At 51.9% G+C, this 22,047-nt stretch overlaps 2 protein-coding genes and 1 long non-coding RNA gene across 3 annotated transcripts; 1 reads left to right on the forward strand and 2 right to left on the reverse strand.

Annotated features, from left to right (window-relative positions):
• Positions 1-29: 29 nt before the first annotated feature.
• On the reverse strand, positions 30-4,353 carry LOC121098634 (ubiquinol-cytochrome-c reductase complex assembly factor 2). Its single transcript, XM_040616871.1, has 4 exons — positions 4,180-4,353; positions 1,346-1,420; positions 930-999; positions 30-208 (listed from the first exon to the last, which is right to left on the reverse strand). Exons 1-4 carry the CDS (start codon positions 4,315-4,317, stop codon positions 114-116), a joined length of 378 nt encoding a protein of 125 aa, XP_040472805.1. The 5' UTR covers positions 4,318-4,353; the 3' UTR covers positions 30-113.
• A 531-nt stretch (positions 4,354-4,884) lies between these two features.
• LOC121098641 lies at positions 4,885-6,175 on the forward strand. The gene is made up of 2 exons (XR_005831313.1): positions 4,885-4,968; positions 5,396-6,175. It is a non-coding gene; the product is annotated as an uncharacterized LOC121098641 (long non-coding RNA).
• Positions 6,176-6,254: 79 nt separating this feature from the next.
• On the reverse strand, positions 6,255-21,679 carry IP6K3 (inositol hexakisphosphate kinase 3). The gene is made up of 6 exons (XM_040616847.1): positions 21,018-21,679; positions 16,039-16,363; positions 10,847-11,069; positions 9,641-9,813; positions 8,822-8,997; positions 6,255-7,593 (listed from the first exon to the last, which is right to left on the reverse strand). Exons 2-6 carry the CDS (start codon positions 16,235-16,237, stop codon positions 7,123-7,125), a joined length of 1,242 nt encoding a protein of 413 aa, XP_040472781.1. The 5' UTR covers positions 16,238-16,363; positions 21,018-21,679; the 3' UTR covers positions 6,255-7,122.
• Between the last annotated feature and the right edge of the window lie 368 nt (positions 21,680-22,047).

The raw sequence follows: 22,047 nt of genomic DNA on the forward strand, positions 1-22,047 counted from the left end.
GGTGTAGGTCTGAACAAAAATGCTGTTGCTAAGAGGAATAAGTGGTTTTATTCATCATGGCAACACACAGTGCTTTAGGAATATATACAGTGGAGAATCTGGGAGTTAGCCTATCACTTTGAGTCCTCTTCAGGTTTCTTGGCATAAAACTTTTCTCGCAGTCTTCTCCATGTACCTTTTTTCATGTCTTCCATCTGTTTCAGAATGTCTGTAAAAGGAGAAAAAAAAGAGAGAGATGGGGAAAGAGGAAAAGAAACAGAAAAGCAAAGGAATGAAAGCCCTTTTATAACAGCTTTGCCTTACATATATTTTCCTTTTTTGACTTTTCATCTTAATGAATTTCTATTTCAGGACCTGAGGCAAGTTTGTTTTCCCTTCCAATCAATTGTGTGGGGAGTCCCTTATCACTAGCAACTAATATTCCACACACTGCAATCAAAGTTAGGAACTGGAGCAGAACAAAACTGCACTAGTTTTCCATACTGCACTTAATAAATCATTTGGCTGACAGTATTTCTGCATTGTGGTATCCTGTTTTCTCTCATAGTCCAATAAAAAAGAAGAAATACTGAAGGCAATTTGAACATGGTAAAACAGAAGCTGAGGTACATTTTGGAACGATGTGGCAAATGTGCATCTCTTTCACATAGCTCCTGCTATGTGATCTCAAAAAGCCCTTACAAACCCTTTGCTGATCCTGACCAGTGCAAAATACAATCGACTTTTCACCCTGGTAAGATTACTGAAGATCTCCTCAATTATTCCTAAACTTAGACCTCATTAAACATCCTAATATACTTGCATGGCAGTCCTATTCTGTCCTTTAGTCATGGGTATTTAGTAGAAGCGGTGCAGCGAACACCACGAAGCTTAGAACGTACTTTATCTCCTGCACTGACTTATTCTCAAATCAAGCACAGTATTGGTACCTGTTGCTAGTATCATCTTGCAATCTTCTACTGTCACTCCAGTGAAGCTCGTGTCTTTCAGGCGTGGATACTTCACAAGCAAGCAAGTAGATGAGAGAAGGAGAGAAAGACGTTACTTGCAGTGCACTTAAAAAGGTTAAAATGTCACCATACGGTAGAGTCCGAGCTCATTGTCACTCAAGCTCTAAGAGTTCTATCCATCCATACCAAGAATCTGCATTGTTCATACATGCCACAGAGGCCAAGGTGTTTGCAGCTTTCCTGGAGTGACCAAAGGCACCAGGTAGAGCTGCATCCCCTGACCGCTCATTTGTCTGTCAGACATTCCCAGAAACACTGCTGGGACAAGGCAGCCAACTGCAGTGGGTGGTGACTCAGCCCCTAAAAGAGGGATGACGGCTAATGCCAAAGCTCACCTTGTTTTTGTAGTAGTTGGTATGGATTCTGACTAAGCTCTCGTACATTTGGTCACAGGCCTCAGGGTCGGCAATCTGGAAAGGGATAAAAGTATCACAACGCTCTTATTTTAAACCTCCACAGCAAAAAACACCTCTCTTAAAGCCTGTGAGAAAGTCAGCCGAGGAGCACCTTAGGTGACTTGTCAGTGCAATGCAGGACGCTGGTGACCCCTGCTATGCCGCTCCAGAATGCTGATCATTTTCTTTCCCCTCCACTTCTCACCAGCTTGGCCTACGAGAATAACGAGGCACATGATTTCCAGAATGGACCTTAAACTCCGCTCAAAAAGATTTGGCAGACCAACTGTGAATACGCAGTTAATGAGAATACTGCTAGACAGTTTTCTTCCCACATTTATTGGCTAGAGCTGTGAAATCTGCCAGACTTCTTGCTCAACGGCCACTTTCACCGCCTATTTTATTCTAAAGCATCAAATAGGATAACATAGTAGAATGGAAGTTAGAAAATCCCGGTGCAGGCTGAAAATATTTATAACTGATTAGGGGAAAGCAGCATGAAAGACACATGAACAGCTTGTGAAGGGTAAATGTATTTCTATTTTGGTCTAGTAAGTTGGAAAGACCTTGCTAATACCTAAACCTCTGATAGGTGCCTCAGACAGGTGCACCTGCCTTGCAGAGCCATCTATTTAGCAGCGTCGATGGCACATCATCTCGTTTTTCTATTTTATTTCACAACAGGGGCCAACTCGACCAGAGCTCTGCATTGCTGCTCCATGACATCAAACATAAATGATTTAAACGGCTACACGAATAAGAATAGTATCAACAGAAACATGTCAGGATAAAATGACATGGCTCATTTGTCCTTGGGACACCGGCACAGGTTCAGCACAAGGCTGGTAATGCCTCCTCTGTGCAAACGAGGAAAATTAAGGCCAGGCTTTCGTTATTCGGTAGGTAACGGCTGCTGCAGGAGAGAGGATATAGGGACAGACAGACTGTCAGGAGTCAGCACCATCACACTGCAGGTGATCTGCAGCTTAATGTATCTTGCAGTCACATTTCAAACGACCCTCCTAATGTTTTAGTAATGATAGCAGAAATAGCTATTAAATGGGTAGCAGAAACAGTATTCCCCCACCCTGTAAAATCAGCAAATCTTATTCCATGTGAATAAAACAGACATTAGACTGATAAAGTATCCTTTATGGTTCTAATTCATTTCTCAGACATTCCTCCTGCTGTCTGCCAGTACATTTCCCTTTGCTGTATTAAGCCTTTATACATACAAATTGACATCAGCGCTGCAGGCATCAATTTAGATTTTCAAGATGAGTGGCAGCTTTGGGATATTGTAGCCAATTGGTGCGGCATATTCAGCTGTCCCAAGCATATGAAAAAGCAATAAGCATTTTCCGAAATGTCTGCTGCAGACTATTCTGGTGACCAATACAGAATTAGGTGCTATAATGGCCCCTTGAAGTAGAAAACACATACCTGGAACAATGTTTTTATGCTAAAAAAGGGCCCATTTACATTCCACACCAACACCTCCAAGGCTGTAAAGGTCTGCAGCCTAAGTCAAGCATTAGTTTCTCTAATGTATTTCAGCACCGAAGCCCAAACTCAAACACAATCACAACTGTAGCCAGAATCCAATTTTAAAACTGCTGCAACCTAACCATGTCGGGCGACGTTGCATTTCATGACGTACTCCGCACTGCATCACGCAATCATCCTATCCTATCATCATGGCAAGGAAAACACACTAATTAATTCAATTCCAGCACGGCGCTGACAAATTGACAATGCTTTGTATCTCACTTCTATAACCAGGGGAACAGGGATGTCCCGAGCACGTAATGTACACGGTGCAAGAAGTGGGTATAAACCACAGCTTGTCCTATGCGAGGAACAAGGGACGTGGCTGATGGGGCTGACTCGGGCCTGTCCTGGGGGCAGCTCTGCAGGGCCCGAGAAGACCTGGGGAGACACAAGGAAACCTGGGGCAGCTCTGCAGGGCCCGAGAAGACCGGGGGAGACACAAGGAAACCCGGGGCAGCTCTGCAGGGCCCGAGGAGACCCAGGGAGACACAAGGAAACCCGGGGCAGCTCTGCAGGGCCCGAGGAGACCCAGGGAGACACAAGGAAGCCTGGGGGCAGCTCTGCAGGGCCTGAGGAAACCTGGAGAGACCCAGGAGCAGCTCTGCAGGGCCCGAGAAGACCCAGGGAGACACAAGGAAGCCTGGGGGCAGCTCTGCAGGGCCCGAGGAGAGCTGGGGAGATGCAGGAGCAGCTCTACAGGGCCTGGGGAGACACAAGGAGACCCGGGGGCAGCTCTGCAGGGCCCGAGGAGATCAAAGAGACCCAGGAGCATCTCTACAAAGCCTGAGGAGTCCCGGGGAGACCCGGGGGCAGTTATGCAGAGGCCTGAGGAGGCCCAGGGCTGCTCTGCAGGGCCAGAGGAGACCCGGGGGCAGTTATGTGGGGCCCTGAGGAGACCCAAGGCGGCTGTGCGGGCCCCGAGGAGACCCAGGGTCACAACCTCCTCCTCAGCTCCCACCGAGCGAGCTCCGAGGCGAGGGAAGCAGCCGGTGCCGGCACCAAACTGAGATTTGTGCCCCAAACCCCCCGCAGCCGCCTCAGAAGCGCCGTTACACCATCCCCCGACGGAGGCCAGGAGCCAAGAGGCGCCTGCGCGGCCCAGCCCCCAGCCCCCCAGCCCTCAGACCCCAACCCCCAGACCCCCAGACCCCCAGACCCCAGCCCCCCAGACCCCAGACCCCAGACCCCAGCCGCCCGCCGCGGGGCGCCGCCCCCGCCCTCACCTGCGTGCTCTCCCCCTCGCGGAAGGCCTGCGCCACCCGCTGCCGCAGGAAGGCTCCCAGGTCCCGCTGCCGCTTCGTCTCCTCCACCGGCCATTCCTCGCAGAGCTTGAGGAACCGCCGGTACCGGCTGGCCGCCATGGCTGCCGGCGGCCCTCACGTGACCTACGGCGGGCGCGAGGGGCCGCGGCGCGCGCAGGCGCGGCGGGGCGGACAGGTCCGGGGCCGGGGGCTGGGTCCGCCGCTGCCCCCCGAAAGGGGAGGCTGGAGCGAGAGGCGGCATCGTCCACCTGGCCCCCGGCCCCGGGTGGGCTTCCAGTGAGGGCTGGGGGATCTGCCAGGCGAGGTCCGCAGGCCCAGGCTGCCGCAAGGGGGTCGAGGCCTAAGGAGCGGCGCGGCCCAGGGCCCCCCCCCAGCCCGGCCCGGGTGGGGGGCCCTCAGCCCGGCCCCCGCTGCCCGGCCCAGGTGGGTGGCCCACTGCCCGGTGCCGGTGGCGCCTCACGGCCCGGCCCCGGTGGGGACCCCCCACAGCCCGGCCCTGGTGACGCCTCACACAGCCCGGCCCAGGTGGGGGGCCCCCAGCCCGGCCCCCAGGGCCCGGCCCCAGTGGGTGTCCCACTGCCCGGTGCCGGTGGCGCCTCACACAGCCCGGCCCAGGTGGGTGTCCCAGGCCCCGGTGGCACCTTACGGCCCGGCCCCGGTGGGGACCCCCCACAGCCCGGCCCTGGTGGCACCTCACACAGCCCGGCCCAGGTGGGGGGCCCCCAGCCCAGCCCCCACCGCCCGGCCCCGGTGGGCCCACGGCCCCCCTGTGCGGTTAAAAGGCAGCTGATGAGTGACCTGGTCTTGCCCATTCATTTATTAGGTTGTGATTTATTAGGTGGTTGTTTATTAGGTTGTTGTTTATTAGGTTCTGTCTGTGCTAAGGGGTATCCCTCCCACGGCGCTGCAGGTTCCAGGCCAGGCAGCCGGCAGCGCGCCACATAATAACTACCTAAACACTTTGTTTCTGGCCTTTTGGACTCCTAGGAAGCCTGGCCTATTTTTCCCCTTCTCCATATGGAGTATGTAAGCTTGTATGCTGGTTCAGAGCTCCTCTTCTTGGCAGGCAAATGGTTAAATACTTGATAGTTATGTGCTGGTGCACAAGGGGTGTGAAGGGAGGGAGCTGGGTGCCTTCTAGCACTAGTCCAACAACAGGTTGCTGTTTTCCTTCCAGGAGCGATGGTGGGTGAGGCGTGAGCCACGGTGGGTGTTTTGCTCTGCTGACAAGGCGGTCTGGCTGCTGGTGTCATGCTTAGACCCTTCTTCATCCATCCCCGCTTTCAGACCTGATGTCCCGGTGCACGCATCCAACAAGAGGCTGAACATCGATGCAGATGCTGAGGTGGGTCTGTATGAACCCCATCGGCAAAACCGTTACCAGCAGCAATAGGAGCTGATCGCAGGACCACGGTGCACACGTGTGAGCCAAGGTAATTGGTGACTCAGTCCTTTCACTACCGAAGGAGAGTGTGGCTTGGTTTTATAGTCATCTGAGTTTGTGAGCAAGAAATACATAACACTGAGCAATATCCAGTAAATAATGAGGTCTTCCCAGATGGACTTTAGGCCAAGTAAAATAACCAGCTGGGCCAGATGACTTAAATTTTCCAGCTATAAATTGTAGCAATTCACCAGCTGTCTGCAGTAAAATACCAGTGAAGGAGTCTCCCTTGAGATCTGGTGTTTAAACCTGTGGAAATAACAGCTCCCTTCAAAACAAACAGACCTAAACAAAAGATAATGTAACTTAAGGATGCTGTGGAAGTGAAAAAGAGATGAACAACAGGTGAGAGTTACTTAGACAATTTTATTTATATCCCCACTCCCCAGTAGTGGGGTTCTGTAGCTCGATTCCTTGTGTAAGGACTTCTCTTTCAGATTTCCCACACCATGCAGGAAGGAATTGTGTTTGTTTCATAATAATAAAATCTGTCCACAAAAGCTGTAAACATTATTTTGAGTCTATTGTTACTGTCTCCTTCAAACACACACACAATATTTGTATCAAAGAATTGCTAGGTGACCTTTAGTGTCTAGTCCGTGACTCAATCTCACACTTTTTCCCCCCCCTTTTTTTCTTCCTTTTTTTTTTTTTTTTTTTTTTAAGCAAAAGTACCTTGATGTGACTGGTTTTTGTGACTGACATCTGACAGAATCATCGCATTCCCCTATTTCTAGCCCCTACGGAGCCCCTTGCTTAGAAAGTTTCTGAAACGTGCCCTGTTATAATCCCAGAGGGATATTAAACCTTTGTGAGGTCCAGTGGTTGGTCTGAGGTCTCTCTGCTTTTATACCTTAAGCAGCGCAGAACCTCCGCAGCATCTCGTATGCCCGTGTTTCAACACCTGCACTCTACAGAGAACACCTGACGGTCTTGAAGCGCTGGGCATGTGGACCGTGAATGTCAGGGTGTGCGTTTTTCCTCTCCTGCTTGTGTCTCTGTGTTCAGCCCGTAGCGTTGAGCATGAGTTGAAAGTAATGCTGCAATCTGTTCAGACCTGCCAGCTCATTTTAATAGTCTCAGTCAAATGCAGAGTATCTCCTTAGCCCGCTTGGCTCCGTGAGTGTAGAGGTGAGCGGGTCCTATTTTATCATTAAGACTCTTTCCAGTAAGGCTTTCTTTTGGCTCACAAATAAATCAAGGACAGCAGTAAAACAAAAAAGGAAAATAAATCTGATTGATTTCAGACAGAACAGATTCTTTCAGCTCTTTGCTTTTTACGCTTGAGTTCAGTAATGGCATGTAGCGGTGTTTGCGCTCTCCTAGCAAGCTGTCCATGCTCTCATTCCAAACCGTGCACGTGCCATCCAGCAGCTGTGAGGGTCCCGTACAACTGACCCAATGCGGTGCTTTTCAGAGCTATCGGTCACTAGTAAATCCAGGCTATTTCACAGAATTTGTCATTTGCCTTCTGAGATATTCTGAAGGATTTTGATGAGATTCTCCAGGCCAAAAATATAGCCGTGGTCTGGCCCGTCGTAAGTCGTGTGATTGCATTTGGAACCTTTAAAAGTGGTGTGGGCAAAGTCTATCATCCGGACGTCAACTCCGGCGTGATTAGCGCTGTGTGACGAGCTGCAGTTTGTTTTTGGGAAGTGAAGGTGGTTATCCAAGGGTGCCATGTTCTCCTTCTGCTCCTGTCCATCGTAAATGATGAGAAGCGAGCTGGAGTAGAACCTGTAAGAGCTTTGCTTCCTGATGACGGAAAGCAGAGCTTTTAGCCGCAGGATGATGGGCTCCAGCAGATCCGTTCGGAGGTAGTTGCCGTTGCACAGGAACTGGTGCAAGGTTTGCCTGAATCCCTCTGGTGAGAGTTTCCTGCCATAATACTTATCTTTGCAGAGAAAATGGCCAGTGTCCGCTTGGTAAACCTGGAGGAAAGAGCAACGATCCAGGTTCAGTTGTTCAGTTTTCCCAAAGCTCGAGATTTTGCCCTGATCAAAATAGTTCTGACCCAAGGTGAGGGATGGGACATAGATCCTCTGCAGTCTCGCAAGATCCAGCAGTGCTGGCAATGTACTGCAGGCTTCTCGCTGAATCCCATCTCCCGTCTTTGCTGGAGATTTAAACTATTCGACTTAAACCACTAGCGCAGATTCTTGTTGTACTGCCATAAATTACCCCTTTGTGAAACCAAATAGCTGTAAGTCATAGCCGTGTCACTAGTGATTTATTTACAGCATTTTCCCTCTGGCTATGGTAGGAGTTTGCGGTAGTACAGGAATACTCCAGCTTTGTACCTTCTCATAATATGTAATGCATGGGTAGCGATAATCTCGCTTGCTTAAACACAGAGAGACAAGATGTAGACAGAATTTTTTTTATGTGAGGCTCTGGTAGCACTGAGTAAGCAATGAGGGAGTGAATTTCGAATCGGCTCACATGCCAGTTGTAATTTAAAGAATAATCTGCTCAAGAGAAGGATGTCAGAGAGCAGAAAGGGACACCGGTTTTGAACCTGAGTGTTTACGCTGCTGTATATGTGCTTTACAATCATTCTTCTCATAATTATCCTGCAGGCACAGCAGAACAACGTTTCGAAACCTGCTCGAGAAGTGTGAGTGAAAGAAATGCGTGGTTTCGGTTTCCAGGAGGAAGGGCAGTGATTCTGAGCAAGAGGAACCATAATATTTAGCGCAAAATAAAACCCTCACTCTTGCGGTGACAGGATGAGACAGCTCTGCAAAGGCACGACTGGGGCATCGGGATGCTTTTTTTGTTTTTCTTTTTTGTGCAGCAGCCAAGAGCTGCGTTCCTGTACGGGCAGATTCTCAGCTGGGGTAAACTGGTTCCCAGCTGCTCATACTGGTGGCAGTGGGGTGGGGTGGTGCTTATGCTGCCACCGCTTGTGAAAGCAGCCAGATCTCCAGAAGTCAGCGTGGGGAAAGGGTCAGCCTGGACGTGCCATATTCCGCACTCTTCCCTAAGCATCCTCTCCTCTTTGAGGACAGGACACACAGCTGAGCGGCCAGTTCTATTTGCTGGGAGAAGAGAACAAAACTGCTTCATTTTACACCAGCAAAGAGTCCCTTTAGGTTTCCAGCTTGGTTTCAAGCCGCGTGTTGGGCAAACACCAAAAGGACCGAGGCTTCGCCTTACCTGCATCCCACAGATGCGAACGCCCAGCGAGGCAGAGGTGCTTTGTTCACACTTCTTGATGTGCCGGGCTTTTTTCTCCTCCGAGGCATCATCGCCGTGCTGCCGGGTTCCCATCTTTAAGTCCAGGATGCAGGGATAGTTGTATTTTGATACCACGTTTTCGAGTAATAGAAACTCTGAACATGAGTTAAGGGAAACCCAATACTTTTAAATTCTAATTGAAAGAGGTCTTAAATCAGAGCAACTGCTGACGCTCTCCATAATAGCTCACAACTGTAATGAGACTTTCTGAGCCAATTTTACCAACGTGTCATTGCTATAGGCCCCTTGCTGCCAATTTCAGTTAATTTACTGTGGTACAGTCCTACCAATTAAAGCACCAACAGCTCCATTCTGCAGTGACATGATAGCCCTGGGCTGTCAATCCAGCACCTTGCCTCAGCGCTGTACTCACTCCGGTGGGTGTGGGGGAAGTTGTTAAACCCTATTACTCACCTGACTGGTGGGTAATGAAGTGTAATAGGAAAATAAAAGGCAAGGCAGCTGCTAATTCCTATATAGTTGTGTTTTCAAATGTATGCCAAGGGGATCCTTGATATATGCTGAATAGCCTTGATGGGAAGTGGGTTTTTTCCCTTTTTTATTTTTTTTTTTTATTTTTTATGAACAGTGGGAGAAGATAACAGAGCAACTATATTCTGTCTTTTCCCAGAGCCTGGGCAGAAGAGGGACGCATACTCCTGCAGTAAAACATACATTGATTATGGGCTGTTATTTGTAGCCAAGGCTATGCTGGAGGGGAGAGAGGAGAAAGGATACGATGAAGTTTGTTCTCATTATGCTTGGAGGACATGCGGTTCAGGTGCTGCCTGTGACAGTGCAGTCCCCAGGGGTTGTAGCTTTTTCTCTCTGGCTGGTTTCCATTTGCATCTTCCAAAAGTGAATCTGTGCGGTACTGAAGGTCTGTCCTCAATAGCACCTTCCCTGGGCAGCTAGACAAAGCACACAAAAGAACACGTTTGGTTTATAAACTCCAGAAGAGAATATTCCCTCCCCTCCTCTTTTGTAGAGCCTCAAACTTGATAAGGTAAATGTTCAGGGACTCCCAAAGAAAACATATTGATCATGTCCAACCTGCAGAGATCCTTTGTTACTCTGTAAAAGTAATTTTCAGAAAGCCAGCCATTGCTGGGTGCCAATATTTTCTTTCATTACAATTTCAAAGTGTGCTTGGCTCCTATGAAAAGTGCCATTCATAGCACCAACGACCAGGAATCTCTATTTATCTGCCTAACGGGCACAACGCGGGCAAATCGTCCAGCCACAGGAATGATTCCCAATTTAGAGCAGCAGCCTCCCAGGAGGGGAGGGAGGGAGCGATGAGATTTGTTCTCCTTGGAGGGTCATTCCTTGGTCTCGCTCGTCGAAAAACCGTAACTCCCATCGCACCGAAGGCAGCAGTTTCACGGCAGCGATATTGCACCCTTTAGCCGCAGCTGACCTGGGTCTTTTCTGAACCAGGCCGAGATGGAAGCGTCTCGCAAAAAGCCTCTGCTGGGTCTGAGGTCACGGTGTGCTTGCAAGCACCGCCGTGCCTCTCAGAGCCAGCTCCCCCCTGGCACGAGGGCAGGATTGAACCATCCTGGAATGAGCAGTTCCCAGCAGAAGGGTGTTAGGTGCTGTGCGCTTGGTGGCCGTTCTCCTGGGGCCTCTCCTCCCTTTGGAGCACGCTGTGCTCTGAGGGTGCAGGTTTAGAGCAGAGTTTGGGGCATGTGTTTGAGCAACAGCATCTCAGCGACTGCCAAACCTGCTCCGCCCCATCCGCGAGCTGGGGAGGAGGTGAACCACGAAGCCACCAGGCTGGGCTTTGCTTTTCCTCACCTTGGCCGGGCATTGCTTTTGCTGGCTTTGCCTTAAGCCGGGAGCTGTCCCACCAAACCCATCCTGGTTAGACCCTACCCAAAGCGACAGACAAGGACCAGGAGGAGGTTTGCAGGGAGCAGCCCACCCATGGCAGACCCTCACCTGTCTTTGAAGGTCTTGGTGACCTGCGCGTGATTCCAGTTGACCAGCGTGTGCTCGGTGCCGGTGCTGGTGCTGGCAGCCCACTTGCATTTGTGCCATATCGTCACCGAGGAGTCGCCGATGGCGTTATCCAGGCGGCTGCAGCTCTCCGTCTGCAGGCTGGGGCTGGCGATCAGGGTCAGGTTGCCGAGGCTGTCCTTTTTGAGGTGCACAGAAATGACGCCTGGGCAAAAAGGGGGGAAAAAAACCAAATGAGGATGATGTTAACCCATGGGTTACGCACAGGCTTGGCCACCATCTGCACCAGCCCGTGGTGGTCCAGCCTTCCTGAGCGGGCTGGCGCTTAGCAGGACACCTGCCTCCTCGTGTCTTGGTGGCCTCTCACGCTGACCCCACTCTGGTTTGAGGCCAAATAAACACCATTCATTTGAGACCCTGGGAAACAGCCACAGACTTTTCTAATCTTTCCTCCTCTCCAAGGCTCGGCTTGAAACCTGCCTCCTCTGAACGTCATGTTCCTTCATCCTCCATCCCTCCAGGCTTGGCTACACCACAAGTGACCCAGCAAAGGCCCCTGCTTTGGACCGGGAGATTCTGGTTTCTTTATGACAAAGGATTTAGGTCTCGCTTTTTAAGACAGGGCAAAGTCGGAAATGCTTTTCATCGGCAGGAAGCAAAGGGAGCGTTGGGGACAAGGACTTTTCCAAAGACAGCCGGGATGCCAAGTGTCTCCTTTAATTGGAGGGCCCCCGGGAGCAAGTGCAGAGGCATCTGCAGGGGCTGGCAGCGCTGCCTGCATACGTGACGCCCTTACATTGTCTTGGTCATGTCCTTCCCCAAGCACCAAGCACCCAAACAGCCGATGGTGGGAACAGGACCCTCACATGTCTGGTCTCCGTGCACGAGGCAGGACCGTGCCCGTGCCCATGACCAGGGATTATTACTTTCCACCCTAAGTGCTTAAAACACCACTGTGTATTTTAACATCGCAATTTTCCCTGACTCTTAACAGGAATCGCGGGGCTCAAATGCCATTCAGCCCATCACGGATTTAGCCCAGTCTCAGCGCATCCCTGCATGGGGACGGCTGCCTCCGCCTCTCAAATGACAGAGCAGGAATGGCCATGGCTCACGTACCAGACAGCTCTGACCTTTCTGAAAAAGGCTGATAACCGCAATCCTGCTCCTGCAGCCCTCTGGCAGGGCTGCCTGAGCCTTTCAAGGCAGCGGAGGCATTTTTAGAGCAGGGCCCTTTGGGGCTCTGAGGGGATGCCAGACACATGAGTCGTACCCTGCTGCTTTCAAGTCGCGCTGCAGTATGGCAGATCCAAAAGGGGATGGTCGAGGCTGTTGGACCAGCAAAACTCATCACTGGAAAGAGCCCCCCATCAGCAACATGAGGAGCTGGGTTTTATCCAGCTGTCCCCAGGGTATCCTCACCTGGTCTGTGGGGAACTGCGGGGAGATGCTTTGTAGCAGTTTAAAGAACAAGGGAGCTCTGTTCTCCCAAGCAAAGAATTTGCCAAAGCAAATAAATATGCACGCTCCCTTCTCTCTATCTAAAGTGAGATGGTAGTAAATAAACACAGACAGAAGGATTTGCCCTCTGTGTGTGCGCAGAGCCCTGCCTGCTGAGTTTTTGCTGACGGGGGGAGGCTTTCACCACCTGAATTGCAGGAGCCCTGCGTGTCTGCAGCCACCAGCCACCTCTGTTAGGCTCAGGGTGCCCATCCCTCCCCGGGTCCTGCACCCCATCACCCTACAGCTCCAGCTGTACTGGGACACGCTTCCCTCCCACCCCTCTGCTCAGGTACCACAACCATTTCTGTTCCCTTTTGCTGTAAACCCAGCATTAATGGGAACAGCGTGCCATGGCTAAACCAGCTCCTTTTGCACTGAACTGGGGGAGAAATATACACAGGCAGCTCTGCCAAGGGAGCTGGAAGCCTTAAAAAGGGGGTAAGGAATATTTTTAGCTATCTCAGTCCTGTGCTTGTGGTGATGGTGAGCACAGGGAGCTCTGTCTTCCTCAGGCTCCACCGTTACCTTCGCTGAACCCCTTTTGTAGCAAACCCCTATTATGGATAACCGAGAGCAAGCGAAATCCCTATCAGCTCGGATGCCTGCTTTGAATTTTCAGGGGAGGCAGGCAGGAGAAAAAAAAAAAAAAAGCAAAAAAAAGCTAGCATATCTTCTACCTATATCAAAGCCTTTTTATTTTTAAAAAGTCACTGCGAGGCGAATGGAGTCCTCGATTCCAAATCTAGCGCTATGCCTCAGTTACGGTGCTATAGCAGCCTGTAACCTTAAAAACTGTCCCAATTACATATCTGCAAGTCAATGGAGCTGTGCTGATTTACATAGTGCTGACAATCTGGCCCTAAAAGCGTTATATATAGCATGAAACTATAGGGTTCTTAAGTATCTTCCATTAATATGAAAATTAACGGGGAGATTTGCAATGGCGAGAATGAGCAGTTAAATTGCAAGGGAATGTGATCCTCTCACTCCTGCCAGTGGAAAACTCTTCAGAAACCTACACGTCAAGCCTGAAAAATACTTTTGATTCCTGGTGTGCTTCCCTACGGGCTTTGCATGTGTCCTGCATGTGACTTGTGTGTGCAAAACAAACCTGTTACACACGGCTACCGCCCTTCTATCTACAGCAACAAGAAAACACCTATCTGGGAGCAAAGGTGTACTTGACTTTGCTGGCATTTTAGTGTCACCAAACCCACAATCCCCCTCCTGTCGCACACCAGTGGGGCAGCCAGCAGGTATTTACGGGTGCTGTCACCATGCTAGTGGCATCCCAGTGAGCCTCAGGAGCATTTTGCTATGTAGCTCTACCCTCACGGATTTATTTTTAAATTTACAAGTGCATTTATTTACTGCTGCGTGCAATAAGAATCTGAGCAGAACTGGGCTTGAAAACAAGTCCAGCATCCCCTTGCAAGCTGAGCTAGGGGCAGGCAGAAGTTTGCAAGGGGCTGGTAGTGGGGAAAGCTGGTCCCAAGGTCACCAACCTGCCTGAAATGGTTATAGCGAGCGGTAGGCATTTTTCATGCAGCCAACTCGGTGTTAGATGTGAATGATGACATTTGATCAACATTGCACATAATGTCATCATTACATAATGGTCCCTGGGCCGTCCCTGCCCCCGCAGCCTAAGAATAGAGATGAGGAACATGGACACGTGTGAATGGGTGATGAAGACCTCAGAATTATTCCCCCTGATGCTCATCCTACTCATCACCCTCGTGGGAAAACGTTCCACCTCTTTAATTTGCCTGGCATTCAGGGTTGGGACGGTTACAAGCAGGGAAAAAAAAAAAAAAAAAAAGTACGTGCCCAATGCCAAATTGGAGAAGAATTGCTATTTAATTACCCCTCATCGCAAAACTCACTGGGACTTGCAATAGAAGAGGAAAAGAAGACAAAAAGGTATTAATAACCGGGCCACCCCTGAACTGATGAGCTGGGACCGCTTAACATCTTTATTAAAGAGACGGAGCAGGGGCCAGCTCTCCAGCTCTGAACCCTGGCCCCTGCTAAAGAAAATTGCTTAGAGGAAGCCTTGTTTTCTTTCTTAAGCATCTTTTTAATATCGTCCCATAAATCTGCAAAGGCCTCTGACTTGCTGGGAAAGGGAGAGATTAGATTGGAAGCGCATTGAAAGCGCGGCTGACACTTTGAGCTCTTTTCTGTAACACTGAAGGACCAAAAGATATTTTAAGTTTTTACGTGATAGCTGAGCTTCTCTCCTGGCGCAAAAATCCAGGGTCAGGTGCTTTATGAGCAGCACAAGTCTGGCAGTAAAAGCAGAAATAGTGAGGAAATAAGAAAGGGAGGGAGGGAGGATGTCTCAAAAAAATATTAGGACCCCCTTCCCCAGGCACCGAGTGCTGTTTTCCAGTAGCTAAGCTGAGAAATTCAGCGGGGAAAGTGGCTCAAGGCAAGGAGAGTTAGGGGTGGGGGAGGTGTTTGAAGAGGGGCACCAAGCTGAGGGGCAGGTGGGAGGCTTTTCCCTATCCCGGGAAATTCTTGCTTGTGGCAGGACAGCTGCCTGGCTTTGATTTTTAATTTAAGTGGTCTGTACCTCTGGTTTTCCAAAGACCAGCGCTCCCAGGAGCATTGTGGGGAGCAGGGCTTGACTGAGGCGGAGCACCCAGCACAAGTGATGCCCAGTGCATCCCTGGGCTGGTGAATCCATGGGCAGGCGCATCCCTGGGCTGCTGCATCCCTGGGCTGGTGCACCCCTGGGCTGCTGCATCCCTGGGCTGCTGCATCCCTGGGCTGTTGCATCCCTGGGCTACTGCATCCCTGGGCTGCTGCATCCCTGGGCTGCTGCATCTCTCGGCTGGTGCATCCCTCGGCTGGTGCATCCCTCGGCTGTTTTTTTCAGGCCTGGTATTTCGTGGCAGTCCCAAGGATCTCTCCCCCAGCTCATGCTAGTGTCAACCCTGACCCTTTCCTTGTCCTCACCAACAACTTTGCTTCTGACACAAACCTTCACCTCCTCTTGGGTGATTCCCAGTTCCCTCTTGGGAATCCTGTGGTGAGCAAGACCCTCCTAGCTCCTGCTTTCCTGCACCTATTCAGTGCTGCCATTTGCATGCCATCAGGCCAGCTTATTTGCGGCCATGACCTGCAAAATCCTCAAAGCAAACACTGTTGGAAACCCCATCCTATTCCTGCCCCTTGTTCTGTGTTTTTTCTGTGTTTACCTTCCCTGTCCTGCCTCGGCACTGCCCAGGCTCTCAGCTCCCCGGGATTGTGTTCATGCTCTCAGCCTCCCTCTTGTGCCTCAGGAACAGACCAATTTTAGCCCTGTTTAAAACGAGTCCCCTGTGTTACCAAAGCCAACCACGGCACCAAGGGGACGAGCAGAAGGAAAGATCTCCCGGTGCCATCATCCAGTGCTCAACCTTTATTAGATATCACAGAGTCCCCTTCCAGCCACAGAGACCCAGGAAACTGTCCCAGTCTCACAGACCGGCCGCTGTGCCCGCTCTCAGCCGGGAAAGCATCCTTGCTCAGCGAAACCTGCACAAGTGATGGGGGTCCACAGCTCAACCCAGCCCGACCGAGCCAGCCAGTACCTCCCGCACTGCCACTAGCCCTTTATCCCGGCCTCTGGCCAGATCCTGGTGCCAACAGCCCTTGGCTCCTTCCCCACCATCTCCCCTTACCTTTGTACTGGGGCGTGAACTGCCTCATGGCCAAGGGCAGCGACTCGTAGAAGCTCAGCTCCTGCAAGACCAGGGGCTTGCAGACCGTGTGCTCGTCGTACTTCATCATGCTCATGTGGCCGCCCACCTGATGGACGAAGGGCTCCAGGAGGACGGCAGTCCGGCTCTTGCTGGGGTCCAGGGGGCTCTGCCCCACCATGGTGCTGGGCGAAAGGCGGAGGGGGGCTGGCTTCCTTCAGTAGCGGCAAAGGGGGATCAGGAGCAGAGTTTGGGACATACTGTGCCAGGCCAGTTAATGCCCACTCTGGGTTCTCACCGGCGCTGTCTGAAAAACAGAGTATTGGGGGGCGTGAGAAGGGGGGACAAGCCACCGCAAAGCCACCATCTGCGCCGGCACCCTGGGGTCTGCCTGGTGGCAGCCCGTGCCACAGCCGGGGCCGGGCATCCAGGGCACAGCTGGCTGGGATGAGATCTTCAGCTTCCCAGGGACTGGCAGGGACCCGCCGCCTGAAATGCAGAGTCCAGAAAAGACCCAATTTAGACCCGTTGGTGGCAAAAGAAGCAGAAGGCAGTGACCGAGAAGAGCTATCAAGTTAATGCGGTGGCCTCGTTAAAGCAGCTGGATCAGGGCATTCCTGGGGCTGGTAGTGCCGGATTATTAATACACTGTATTAACGACACCCCTTGCTGTGGAGCAGCCCCAGTTTGCCTTACGAGGCGATGTTAATGATGGTCTTAGTCTTTCCCAAGCTAAGATGTTCCTTGCAAAGAAGCTTTATTAATAAAGCCTCTGCAATTTCCCATCCCTGCGCCGTCCCTGGCCTCTTAACACTGCTGATGGGGTTAGCAATGTTTTCTGCACTTTCTAAAGGAACCTGGATTGGGGACGTTCCCAGCCATTTAACACCGGGGCACCAGCAGGAGCGTTTCCTCCACCGCGCTGACACGTGGCGTGAGGATGCGTCAAACCGGCAGCCAGACGGTTGGCACCCCCCGACTCCCCCCGCCCCCCAGCCCTGCCCTCTGCCGCAGCCCCAAGGAGAATCCAGCACCAGATCCCTTCCTGGCTGTAGCCCCCGAGAGAAATTCCTCCTTGATTTTGACAAGTCCTGGCTCTAAAACAGTCAAGCGGGAAAAGCACGGACGTGGACCACACCTGTGCCGTACCGCCCTGGCAGCAGCACCCTGCTTTCTCTTGCAAGCACCCACCAACGCCCACTTTGCTCTTTGCAAGAAGCCCCTGGGTACCTCTTGCTCTGGTGGGCACCAGGCAGAGGAATCCCACAGCCACTGGGGAAGACAGAAAGGCGGCTGAGCTAATATTTACACCGGAGAAGCAGCCTGGCTTCATACCATCGAGGCAGTAAAACCAGAGGAGGACACTCCAGACCCCAAACTAAAAGGGATGGGATGTGTGTGTGTGGGGGGGAATCATCCTTTTGAGGAGGGGTCCATGTTCCTGCAGCCCTCGGAAGGGGGTGTGCTGAGCCTGGGTTTGCCTGCCCCTGTTAGCACAGCCGACTTTCTCCTTGTTCCCCCAGCTTCAGCATAGCATCAGGAGCTTCGCATCCTATTTTTGCCAGCAAAACCCCAGCGCAGCAGGTAACGCCACCTTTGACAGATCCGTCTCTCTCCAGCAGAGCCTTGAGGATGTGCTGCTGGGTGAGCGGCACCACCTCCACCCCCGCCAAGCTTTACTGGGACCAGGGCAGCACCAGCACCCTCTCCTCCACCAGGAGACCCCGCCGAGGGGACGGTGGTACCTCCCTGCTCACGCCAGCGATAAACCCCCAGGTGCCCATCGTGGTTGTCTCTGGAGAAGGGCAGGCTCAGCCCCCCCCACCCCGAACCAGCGCTTCCAGCCCATCCTGGGAGCTCTCACCGCTGAAACGCAGCCTGTTCCTCATCCAGCAACAAAGAGTCAAAGCTCTGCTGCGGAAATTTCCCCTTCGTGCTCCTCCTGCTGCAATTAAACCACCGAGCACACAAGCGCTCGGCGCAGGTGCCCGTTTTGTTTTTTTGCCTGGAGGAGTGGGATGAAGTGGGTTGAAGGCGGAGAAGGGGGAGAAGAAACCCACCTGCCCTCAAAACACACGGAGCAGCAGCTCCTTTACCTTCCCCCAAGGTGGGTTTATTTCCCACCCACCCCCCCTTTTTCTATTTTTTCATCATCAAACCACAGCTGGAGAGGAATTTCTACTCTGCAATTACCAGCCTGTACCAGCACAGGGAACAAAGCCAGGCCACTTTCATGAGTGCTTTTCAGTCGGGGAAGAAAGCAGCTCTTCAGAGCCTTTCTAGAAGTTAATAAAAGCATTTAGCATTTTGTTAAGTTGCGACAACTTTTTAAAGAGGATTTCTCCCTTGAAAGCTACAGGTTTGCTGTGGATTGTTTCTTTTCCCCTCCTGCCTTCCTTAAAAAAAAAAAATAGAAAAAAAGGAGGAAAAGCAAAAAGCAAGGGAATTTGTCATAACACCTCTTTGGAGCAGAGAGCACAACACAACTTCAATCCAGTATTTATTGCTTCAGAGACAGTCCAAGGCTGAAACTTGGCTGACATAACACACTTTTACAATTCTGGCAACCTTGGCATTGCAAAGAGAGTTGGGGGGAAGAAAACCCACAATTTGATAAGGCTCTTGTTGTTTTCTCTTAAGCAAAACTCAGAGCAAGATTTGCGGTGAGAGAAAGGGGTTCTTTTCATTTAGTTTTTTGTTCTGAAGCAGCTTGTCTATTTGGAGCAGATAAATGTTGCCGCAAACACTTATTGAGCTGCTCTGAGCTCCTCTGAAACAAGACTCTCCTGAAATAAATCACTTCTATCTGCTCAGGTTATCATGAATGCCAAAAGATATTTACATCACTAAAAATACATGAAATTACAGATAAATCTGTATTGTCAAAAACAAAACCAAGAACCGTGTATATTTTTCTCCTAGCTTAAAAAAAAAATAATAAAAAAAGCAACCCAGGCACTGCAGAAGATGAGTCAGAAAATATTGGGGAAGGAGAATACTTCTCTGTATAGAGAACTCCCCTCTCCAGAAAAAAAAAAAAAAAAACCAAAAGAAAAAAAACAAAAGAAAAAAAACAAGATACTGAAAGAGAGGAGATTTAGATGTGATATCAGGAAGAAATCTACTGTGAGTGCGGCGAGGCACAGGGTGCCCACAGCAGCTGTGGATGCCCCATCCCTGGAAAGGTTCAAGACCAGGTTGGACGGGGCTTGGAGCAACCTGGGCTGGTGGCAGGTGTCCCTGCCCATGGCAGGGGCTGGGAATTAGATGGTCTGTAAATCCCTCCCAACCCCAACCGTTCTATCATTCTATTATTTAAAGCATTCTATTATTTCTCCGATGGCCGGGTACCGTTATCCTTTGCCCTGCTCTCATCTAGGGCCAAATGTCGAAAGAGTCAAAGCAAGTTGTTTATTCCTAACTCTAAACATCACCGAAACAAATCAAGCAGATGAAATTCTCTGATCTCTAATTAGTGCTTACTCCACCTCATCCCAAGCAGAACCAAGTTGTGGCTCTGAGTCTGACACACTGGGGAGCAAACCGCAGGCAGCCCGGCCCCCCAGAGAACGCCCATCCCTCTTGGGTTCCCACTCCCAAGGTGGGGTCCTCTTGGCAGAAATACTTTGGAATATTAAAAAGCAAAATCACTTTAAAACCAGGTGCCCTGTCAGCGTGCGACCATGTTCTTAGCTTTACATATCACGGTCAGCACCTTCCCCTCTGGGGGTCCTGGGTCTCCAGAGCATCCCAAAGCACCCTGAGGCAAAGCTGGGTTTCAAGCATTGCAGGGAGCTGGGGGGCTTTGTTTGTTTTTGGTTTTTTTCTTAATTAAAAAGCAAGAAAAAACCACAGGTGTTAATTTGAAGACATCTGTACGTCTGTAGCTCTTGGTACTGGAGCTGACCTGGAATAAAAGCCAGCTCCTGCAGCAAGCACCAGCCCAGCCCCACAGCAAGGCGCGGGTGCGCTTTGCAAAGCCCAGTTGCCCCATTTCCCTTCAGTCTTTGGCCTCTGCAACACCTTGGCCATAAGGAAAATCCTACTGGTTCCATCCTGGCGGGGCTCGAAGGAGACTGGGGCTGTTTGCACGGGCAGGCAAGCGGCTGCAACCCCCAGTGTACCTTCAAATCTGCCTTTTCTGCTCTTCCCATGACCACAGCCAAAGTCAGAAAAACAGTTGCAGGGCAGCACCATGCCGGGAGCGTGAAGCTCGGCTCTCAGCAAGAAACCCAGCTCTAACCATCCTGCCATAAATCCTTACGTGCAGAAACCCTCAGCTCTTTTATCTTTCGTTTCCTTTCCTGAAATAAAACGACGTTCGTAAAGTTGATGACTGGTCCCCACGTCCCTCATGAAGAAGATGCAAAGATTCAGTTTGCTGCACTGAAGGATTTATTTGGCTGGTTTATGGGAAGCAGCGGGGTCGATGGGGAGGGGTGGGAGTTGTGTTTTCCTGGGCTGTGGGGGTGCTGACAGCCCCCTGCCCACCCTCAGGGCTGGCATGGCCATCGGGAGATGGTGCGGGGCTGGCGAGGGCTGGGCTTCCTGGTGGGACTCAGGAACGTGCCTATGGACCATGGTAGCGAGCTTGGGGACAGGGGGACACCACATCCCATGGGAAGGGGCCTGATCCTGTCACCTCTCTGCCCAATTTCTGCCTTTCACTCCACCAGACACCATCTGCCCCTCTGCTGAGCTGCCCTGCGCTTTCTGGCGATGCCACAAGCACGATGAAGAACCAAAAACCCACCAGGCTCATTTTTTGCGGACCCCAGGTTGCTCCAGAGGTTCACACCAGCCCCCACCCTGGGTGCTGGCTGCCCCCCTCGCTCCCATCCCTCCCCACAAGCCACGCTGTGCTCTGAGCTGTGCCAAAATCCAGTGCTCGTTCATCCTGCCCGTATCCACCCTGCCCTGGAGGGTGGCCGGTGCCGACGCAGAAGCCACCCTGGACTCACCTGCTGGGTGCGTGCGGCCGGTGGGTTCTCCGCGGGGGCTCGGGGTGCTGCCTGGGCTGCGCTTCTCTGCGGCTCAAGGGTGAGAAATGAGGGAGCGGGGGGAGCCCGTGGACATTTGGGCCATCACCTGACTGCTGCCAGCGCTGGCAAGCGCTTGGTATGTCCAGCTGACTGCTGAGCTCTCCAGAGGGGAAAAACACCCCTGGGTGTTAAAGGCAAACAAAGCCGCCTGCGCGAGAGGGTTAAGGATGGGGGGAGAAGGGGCCAGCCACGCACGAGGCTTCCCAGAACACGTGGCCACACGCCGGCTCGCTTGGGCAACCTCCTCTCCAGGAAAACAACCGGTCTGTTTTCCACTTGCGAAAGCCCCCTCCCCAGGTTGGACCCCCCTGGTGTTTATCCCCTCCCTGCGGGAACAGACTGGGAGCCGGCAGGGAAAGGGCGGTGGGAGCGGGATGGACACCAGTTTCCCAGAGCTCCCAGCAAACAAACCTACTGGCCGTTTGCTCCCTGTGTGGGGAAAACACGCCAGGGCGACGCAGGGGACAGGCGAAGGGGCTGGGATCGCTGGAGAGAGGTGGGGAGAGGGGCTGGGATGCTGTGGGACAGACTGGATCCCCAGCCTTTTTGGCAAAGAAAAGCTGTTTACGGCAAGGGGGGCAAGGCTGGGGTTTGCCCCCCCGCTGGGCAGCCGGTGAGCAGATCAGGGAGCGGAGCCCGCAGCCATCCAGCCCTGACCCTGCCAGCAGCCTCGTGCAGGGAAAAACGACACCTCGGCACTTGGAAGCAGCGGGGGGAATGGAAAAGTCCCGGGGAGCTTCCTGCCAGGGCCAGATTGTCTCCTCCAGTGAGTCAAGGACAGCACATGTCCCCCCCGACCCCCTCCGGACCCCCTTCCAAACACCGGCGTCCTGCCGAGGGCCGGCATCCTCTGGACATGCCGTGCCAGCCCCGTGCATCCCAGGAATACAGGACCCGTGGGTTATTTAGGAGACCACACAGCCCTGGCATGCCCCAGGACAAGGAGGGT

Source organism: Falco naumanni, chromosome 17, assembly GCF_017639655.2.
Source record: "Falco naumanni isolate bFalNau1 chromosome 17, bFalNau1.pat, whole genome shotgun sequence".
NCBI classification, from domain to species: Eukaryota; Metazoa; Chordata; class Aves; order Falconiformes; family Falconidae; genus Falco; species Falco naumanni.